Source organism: Vigna radiata, chromosome 8 (assembly GCF_000741045.1).
Source record: "Vigna radiata var. radiata cultivar VC1973A chromosome 8, Vradiata_ver6, whole genome shotgun sequence".
NCBI classification, from domain to species: Eukaryota; Viridiplantae; Streptophyta; class Magnoliopsida; order Fabales; family Fabaceae; genus Vigna; species Vigna radiata.
In genome coordinates, this window is record NC_028358.1 from 9247040 (window position 1) to 9256710 (window position 9671).

Here is a 9671-nt window from a genome sequence, read left to right on the forward strand (position 1 = left end):
GTGTGGACCAACGTTTTTGTGTAAGGCACATTTATGCCAATTTTAGGAAAAAATATCCAGGCATTAACCTTAGACAACTTCTTTGGAAGGCAGCAACANCTACAAACCCCCAANCANGGGAATCAATCATGAGACAAATGAAGGATGTCAACGAAGANGCCTTTAAACACTTGTTTACTATTCCACCAAGGTAAATAAATCTCAANTCCTTATTTTGTNTCATATTATTTGAATCTGTCTTGCTTGTCCACNTACTTNACTTTTATTTGTTTTAGATNTTGGTCTAGGTCAAGATTCTCAGCAAGACCTGCATGTGACACAATTGTTAATAACATATGTGAAGGTTTNAATAGCGTGATNTTAGAGGCAAGGGAAAAACCAATCATAACAATGTTGGAGGACATTCGAAGCTACCTAATGAAGAGGTGGGCATCCAATAGAGAGAAGATAACTAAGTTNGATGNTCCCATTTGTCCTAAAATTAAGAAAAGACTACAAAAGGAGCTAGAGAAGACACAATATTGGATACCTAAGTAAGTTATGACTTGTTTGCATGACATACTCACTTTGTTTCATATTTATACTCATATTTTAATTCTTTTGGCAGTTGGTCTGGGCTGCAAGTATTTGAGATCCGCCATGCTTCCAACCTTGGTGAAAAGGTTGTNGTTGATGTACAAAAAAGAGAATGTAGCTGTAGGAAGTGNNCTGTCTCTGGGATCCCTTGCTGNCATGCACTCACAGCCATGAGGTTTTTAAACATCACTCCAGAAGACTACTTGCCTATTTGGTTTAGAACCTCCACTTATGAGGAAACTTATATCCCAATAATATTTCCTCTCAATGGACCTGAGCTATGGGAAAGGACTCAATTTCCTGATATTTTGCCACCTCCAAATCGGGTCTTGCNTGGTAGACCAAGGAAAAAAAGAAGATTGGAAAGCTGGGAGNAAAAGANAGACNACACACAACTTGGACAAGCTGGAATCCCAAAGAGATGTAGCTGTTGCAGACAAGTAGGGCATAGAAGACCCAATTGCCCTCAAGCAACTCAACAACAACACCCAACACCTACAACAGACCCTACTCAACCAAGTGAGCAGCAAGACCCCACTCAACCAACTCAAGGAACTCAAGCAACTGAACAACCTACATCAGACCCCACTCAATCAACTCAAGCAACTCAAGGAACTCAAGCAACTGAACAACCTTCAGCACACCCCACTCAAGCTAGTGAAGCAGTTGAACAACCTACTCAAGAAAGTCGCATTACTCATTATCACACTAGCACAGCACTTTAGTGAAAACATGTTGTTGTTGAAGACCTTTGTGTTGTATTTTGGAGATGTAATTTAAACTTTTTGTACTTAATCTGTCATGAGCTTTGCACTCAATCAGTTGAACCCATTAGTTTTGGTTGTATTTTGTTTAGANTTGTTAATCTGGAAATGAGCTTTGGACTGAAGTACAGCTCATGTTTTGTATCATTTGTGAACTACTTGGATATGTATTTTGGCACTCAATGACAGATCATGTTTTCGATAATCTTATGGAATTATTACTCATATTGCCTTGTGTCAGATTTTATACTATTATTTTAGGTTGTTACTGATATTGATCTATAAATCTTTGATCATTGAAGATTACAAGCATTGCACATTGTTTTCAAGTCAAAATTCTGCAGAAAATTGGTTTATTGTTTTCATTATGATTTTTCGTCATTTCATCTTTTGTCCAAGTTTGTTTACTGTCTTGGAATGTGTTTAACATGATAGTAACTCATATCAATCACAAAATTGCAAATTGAGTTGATGAGTTTATCAAAATCAGTTTTCACAATTCTGCATCAAAAGCTGCTNATGGTTTCATATGTGCACATTGTGTCTGTCCACTTTTATTGATTTTAATGCTTGAAACAAGTTTAATTGCTAATATTATTCATGTTTCAAGTGCTGCAAATCAGTATTTATCATTAAATCTAAAAAACAGTGGTTGAGTTGCTGTTTTTACCAACTCTGCATCACTTTTTCATGCATTTTTCTGCATTTTAAGCAACTGACACAATGATTTGGTGATCCAATGTGTTTCAGTGTTGTTTAACCGTTTGTTCAAGTGTATTTTATCATTACAAACTTGTGTGCACTGTTTATTTGGTTAGTTTTCAACAAATCTGCAAAATCATCTTCCAAACCATCAAAGTTNCTTGAAAATTGGAAGTGCACCACTGACTTTTGGGTGTCATCTGTTTCTTTGTTGTTTAAGTGCTTCAACACATTCAATTTTATGAAATAAAGTTGCTTGAAGTCTCAATTGAAATAAAGTTATTGATTGTCATTACTGATATTTTAGGTTGTTATTGTCTCCATCTTACACAAACTGTCTACATTGCTTCATTAAAACAACCCAACAACCTTTTACAAATTTAAAACAAAAGACAAACAACGATGATGATAACAATCCCCATCAGACATACCAACCCCAACAACACTTTCTCCCTTTTCTGATAAACCAACACTGACTTTTCCAAACTACTGATCTTTCTCCTTTGCCATGCAATTGTAGTATCCCTTTCATCTATATGTTCTTCAGTTCGCCATTTGAAGAAATTACATCCTCTGACTTCTTCNTTTCTACTCCGTTGTTCCAAACAAACAACCAAAACCATGTCATCATACACCAAACTAATGTACCCAAAATTTACAAACAAAACCAAAATAACAAACCTTGTAATTAGGGCAACCCCAAAAATGTCTGCCCTCATTCTTCACTGTTTTCGCGACTCTTAAAACAACTCCCTCTCCACAATAGCAGACCTGGTTTCCCACCATTGCTCCTCTAGACGAAGCACTACGAGAGCTCCCCCATGACCAAGTAGAAGACTGACTCATTGACATTGCTGGAATGTATGGAGACAATAAAGCTTCGACCACACCTACAACAAAAACCCATTCCCAAACAGCCAAGTTAGGGCACCCACCTCACAATGACATAACTTCATACAACAGAGCAAGAATTTCAGCCAAAGAACAAAGATAACCTGACCTCAACTTCTCCAATGCTCTTCTGCTCCCNTACTTCAGCTCATGTTCGAAGTGAATTTACTAGGGCAAATCACTTTTTTCCTTTTTTTAAAGCCTAAAAATGATTTAATCACATNTGTCATTATTAAAAAAAAGGTTTATCCCACGTTGGATAACATTTGCTGCCACAAAACATGCACAGTCACTTAACTCTTAACGCCGTTACCATGGACTTAACGGAAGGGATCAATTGCACTCAAAATTGCAAACATGGGGACCAAATGCACTCATTTTTGAAAGCGGGGACAATATGAAAATTCCCACCCCAACTTGGGGACTAAAAGGGTATTTTAACCTATTCTAAACTACCTAAAACAGAAACAAAAAAAAAAACTAATTACTATAACTACTTATGAACACAACAGAACCTAAACTAATATGAGAATTAAATGCAAAATTAGGACTGTAAACAAACAAAGTAAAATTGAATATTAAAAACTAAGCAAATCCTAAAAGCCAAATGAATATGTACATGTATAAGGTAATTGAAATTTAATATTGCAGACAGAAATGTACAATCTAGAGTAAAGAAAAGTCAACAAGAAATACCTAGAACTAATGATTAAAGGCAAAGAATCAGGTGAGAAACTCATGAATCATAACTAACTCCAACCATTACAAAAAAAACACTAGTTAAAACAAAAATTAGAAGTGAAAGCACAACCTAAACTACTAAACAGAACAAAGTTGTTGGATAAAAGTCACAAAGTTGAACTAAATTTGCTTGAAATGGCGTATCAATTGAGTTGTTATTCTACAGGAAGACATCACGTTCAAAAAATTCCCACATCGGGATCTCAAGTTCTAATTTAGAACTAAGAAATGAATAACAGTCAAATGATTTACCGAATCAAAACAAACTTCGTTCAACTTCATCGTTTTTAACCAAATCTACAAACAACAAATGATAGAAAGTAAAACAACATGGAAAACACGTATTTTTTATTTATTGAACTTCTATATCTAACTCGAGAAGACGTCTCGTGAATTCACGCCCACCTCGGGGTCGTTTAACTCCAAAATGGAATTATAGAAGTGTAGATTTACAAGTTCAATAAATTTTCAAATCAAAATATTCACATAAGCACACGAGAATATGAAAACATTGAAAAGAATAAAATCACATTAACACAAGCACTCAACAGAAACATCACGAATGAAAGTATTATTAACAAGGAACAATGAACAAACGAAAATGTACCGAACAGAAGTGAGCAAGAGCGCAAGAACTCGAGTTTACCGAAAAATGCGACGAAACCCTAGAAATCGCGTTCGCTCTATCTATTCTAGAAAAACATGAAGTCTAAAGTATCTAAGTGTATCTCTGTAAAAGTCTCCATTTACAAGATAAGAACCCCTTTATATAAGGTTTGAAGAAAGAATGAAAGATAAACAAGAGAAGGGAACCTTGGACGCTTCAATCGGACGGTCAGGCTTCATCTTCTTTCCAACCGTTTGATCCTAGCCACGTGGTAGCTCCGATCAGTTCCTCCATCATCTCCGGTCAAGACGTGCTCCAGCCCTTCTCTATCTTTCACTTTCTTCTCGCACAAGAGCCCTAGCCCTAGCACGTGGGTTTTCTTTCTTCTCAAATGCTCTCGCTAGAACTTTTTCCAAAAGAGTATCTCGAATGTGCTTCTCAAATGAATCGCAAAATTGAGACCCCCAAGCAGCTGACAGCCTCCAAACGGTACCGTTCCACTAAAAGTCAGCCCAATTCAATGCGTCAAATGCCCAACTTTCCAACAGTGGCCCAACCTATTTTTGTGAATCAGCAGCAATGGTAGTAGCGCCTCTCCACTAAACTCAGAACGTGCTAGCAACGACCCATGTGCACCATATCCCTGCACAGAAAATAAAGGCAACCAAATCAGCTCAATATGTGCATTTTACCGAAGTGGGCTTCAACTTTTCACTATTTAACCATCCCAGCCCAACTAACCAGAAATTGTTTTATAAAAGAATATATAAAAAAAAACATTTCAGAAATAAAATCCTATCTAAACAAAAATAAAAGAAAGAATTTCTAAAAAAAAAAACTAATTTCCTATTTATGGCAAAGACTAAAAAATATCTTTAAAATCCTAATTTTAACTACAATTTTACAAAACTAAAGAATTTAAAGAAAAACCTAAATCTATCCTAATTCTAAACAATTAAAAACTGAAATATACTAACAAGTACTTCTAAACACAAAAATATGAAAATATTGAGAGTTATCAGTGTACCTTGGTTTCGCATAGCAAATTAGTTCGCAAAAATGCCCAAATCTTAGGTCTCCCTCGCATAGCGTCCATTTCGCATTGCGAATTAAAACCCAATTCCTCCAGTCGCGTAGCGACATGATTCGCTATGCGAATCAACAGGGCAGAGAGCAGTACTCTCTGGTCATTCGCACAATGCACCAAACTCGCACAACGAATGACCCCAAATAGAGAGCACCCTCCTGCAGGGTCTCGCTATGTGAAACCATCCGCATAACGAGACTGCATAATCTGCAGAACGCAAGTTCTGCAGAATTGTGCAACTCACCCTACCTTAACCAACTATACTCAATTTTACCAATTTCTAAAGCCCATAATTTGTGATTTACACCTAATTACACTTGCCTGGTTGATTTTTAACATCCCTATAATGATTCTAAAGTGATTAAGACCCAATTCTTCACTTAAAACTCTTAATTCATTAACCCTAGAACCCAATTTCAATTCAACCATTTTGAACATGATTTTAACCAATTTTATGACCCTAACCAGTTCTAATTGACTTATTCAAACTAGCCAAACTGCCCAAGTGCACTCAAAACTCTTAGTGTTAAGAATCACTACCTTACTTCCATTAACCAGGACCTAGACCAACACCAGTTTACTCAGTACAGTGCATACTTCCCTTCCCTTCCACTTACTCACTCAAGCAATAGAACACATACATCAACATAATTCAGATATCCACTTCATGCAAATAACTACATAGTCATTAATTCCAACAACACAAATTTTGGCAGTTCAGTACATGTAGAAGAATCTGATTGAAAACATAGCTTAACTAAAAAAGCATAACACCCATAATTCAGCACATACTCATACATAATCCAGACAATTAATTTCAGAAAAGACCTAGCTCCCCTTACCTTAGGGTTGAACAACCCAACTCACTAGAATGCTTTAAACAGTGCCATACACAACGAAGACGCAATAAGACCCTACAAAGCACCAAAAGGTGATGGAAGACAACTCTTAGAGCTCAATATCTTGCAGAAAATAGAAAGGGGAAGAAACAATGCACATGCAACTAGTAGACAGTATGCCCTAGGTTTCAAATAGTGGAGTAGAGGAGGAAAAACTACTTACAGGTCCGAATGGAAAAAGTGATCGGTGATACTCAAAGCTCTCAGCATCAGGAGTGTTTAGGTACCACCTAATAGAACATGCAATGGCTGAATGAGTGTGGAGGTTAGAGAAGGCAAAGAGGAGGAAGAAGAAGCTTTCTAGAAAGATGAAATGGTTTAAGCAAGTGAGCAAAACTTTTTCTGAAGTTTATATTTTATAAAATTGTTTAAAGTAGAATACTCGTGTCACTATTTTAAACCCATTTATCTTTTCTATTAATATACTTTTCTAGGTCCTTACAAATATTCCATTTATAAAGTTTGATAATAACTTTGAATTTAGGAAAAAAATATATTCGTTTTATTATAATCTAAATAATATTTGTTTACCAATAAAATAAACTAAAATGTATCGTTTTTTTTAATTTAATGTAGAAAATTTTAATATATGAATAATTATAATTTTAGTTTTACCTACTTAATTGCAATATATGATGTATGATCCGCAACACCAATATTGAATACAATTTATATATATATATATATATATATATATATATATATATATATATATATATATATATATATATATATATATATATATATATATATAAAAGTTTATGTTAAGTATAGTCATTACATGAAATTTTATCAAAAAAGAAAAACATGGAAATCACTCTATGATAAAATTATATTATATACAGAGAAAAAATAATAACTTATTTCACAAGAATTATTTCATACCTTGAATTCTATATTAGAAAAAAGACAAATTCTTCAATATATTAAAAATATTTATCATTAATAAATCTTCTCACAATATAAGTATTTAAGTTTTAGAAGTTTGTGCATAGCATGATTCAATATTAATTTTTTTTCTATTCCTATAAAGTTTCCTTATAGTTTGAACTAGTTCATTATTCTTTTTTATATTAAAATATTCTCTGTCATCAATTCTTCATAAAACGAGTCTCTTTAAATATCAAATGATTAGGAATTATCAATGAGTTGAATCTATTGTTGTAATAAACCTTGCAAATGTTTAAGAATGGAAGTGACATCTTTCAAATAAAAGATATCAATCAAGGAATCATATTTCAACGGCACATCACCATCAAGATTTTTTAATATGAGAAAATTCATTCACAACATGATTATTATTATGGTTAACCAACATTGACTCGAAGTATGATTGAGCAACAATCTATACCACAAAAGGTTGCACCATAAAAGATTGAACCATAGTCAACCACAAGTCCCACCACATGCTCTACCATTTGAGCTAAAGAGCTTTTACTTCCATATTATGCAAGAATCACCTTAGGATGATAATGTTGTTTTATTTTTATGTCTATTGTTTTCTCTGTACTAAAATATTTTTTTGTAACTATCTACGATTAAATAAAACATAGCCAATTTACAATTTGAATAAAATAAAAATAATTTCTGATACTCTACATAAGTGTGATAAACACAATTAAACAATATGATTTGAATACATTTTGAATAAATATGTTTTTATTTGGTATGCTTTATTATAAATTGAAATATGTTATCTACGTTATTATTGAACTTGAGATGTATTACTAAAACTAAAAAACAAGACAACGTTGAAAAATTATTTAGTACTAATTTTTTTTGGGAGGAGATTTAGGAAACCTTTAGTCTATTAGAAAGAGACCAAATATGATGTGGTCAAGCCATCAATAAAATATGGAAAAATTACAAATTTTTACACCTTACATGAGATTAAACATTGTGAAAATAAAAATTAAAGTGTAAGACATATAAAAGAACTTGTTGATTGGATTTTTTAATATTAAATAGGAAGAAATGGATTTAAGTGAAAATGGTGAAGACAATATTGATACCTTAAGATTTTTAGTTCAAAACAATAATCATTATTATTCTCATTGGTTAATATGTTTTTTTATATAAAAAATAGATTTGATTAGTTATGATTGAAGATTACTTTTCAAGCTTAAAAGAAGAGAACTCCTTATTTATTTATTTATGAAAAAAATATCTTTAACAATTTTTTTTTGATAATTTTTTAATAATGCATACGTGATAATTTATAATTGACCCGTTTTAAATATTTTTTTAAAATAAATTTAAACAAACTAATAAAATGGTAACACGTGTCCTGTTGTCAAAAAATTATTAAAAAAAGTGGTTAAAATATCATTGTCCTTTATTTATGTTGCAATGACAAAAAAAAAAATTGTTAAAGGTGAATATTTTTTAATGTTGAACTTTATCTTTAGTGTTTAATATGCACACATGGTTGATTAATTATATTGTAGTTGTTGTTGGATTAAAAAAAATATGGACAAAATTTTTTTATACACAAATTTCTTTATTAAAGTACCAACCCATATTATTTTGTTATTATTTCAAAGTCTTTTATCAAAACTTTATTTTATGCTATTTTAACTAGAGTTAATTGATGCACTTAAACCAAGTTCATGCACAAGTAAAATATTCTATATTATAAACATAAAAAACCACTTCAAAAGTGTGTATGAGTCATTCAATTGTTTATTTATACACCAAAGACACAACTCTTATTACAAACCATAATCCTAAACATATATATATATATATATATATANAGGCTGCTGTAGTTCATGATGAGGTAGGTGGTGTTGAAGAAGTAGTCCATGATGAGGGAGCTGGTGCTGAAGAAGATGTCCATGATGATGTAGGTGGGGGTGAACAAAATGTGCAAGAGGAGGTTGAAGTGAGTAGTTGGATAGGGTCTGATGAAGAAGGGTCTGATGATTTGGTAGATGTTGATGTCCATGCAGCTGAACAACTTGAAGTCGAAGACCTGGAAGGTAGTCTTTTCTTTGAAATGGGAACANGAAGTGGAAGTACCTCAAAGGTCCATAAACAGGCTAGGGGGTTATCGGATACTGAGTNGGAATCTGATAGTTGTGGAAGTATTTATGCAAGTGATGATTCAGATGAAGAAACACCCCGAAATGGTAGTTTTGGGATCTTCTCAGAGCCTGTAAATATGAAAGAATATAAGTGGGAGTTGGGAACATACTTCCCTGATAAAATAGATTTCATTGATGCTGTTAGAACTTATGGAATACATAATGGTAGGAAGTTGAAGATTTTTAAAAACGATAAGAGAAGAATATGTGTTAAGTGTTGTGGATCACAAGGCAAATGTCCATGGTACGCATACTGTGCCTATAGGAGTACCCAAAGTACATGGCAACTCAGGAAGATCATAGATAGACATACATGTA

General features: G+C 33.1%; 1 protein-coding gene across 1 annotated transcript in view; it reads left to right on the forward strand.

Annotated features, from left to right (window-relative positions):
* The window catches only part of LOC111242265, a 24465-nt gene that overhangs the window by 2327 nt on the left and 12467 nt on the right, over positions 1-9671 (forward strand). Inside the window, exon 2 of the mRNA XM_022784769.1 lies at positions 9024-9668. Coding sequence (XP_022640490.1) covers positions 9024-9668 — 645 coding nt within the window. The remainder of the gene's footprint in view (positions 1-9023; positions 9669-9671) is intronic.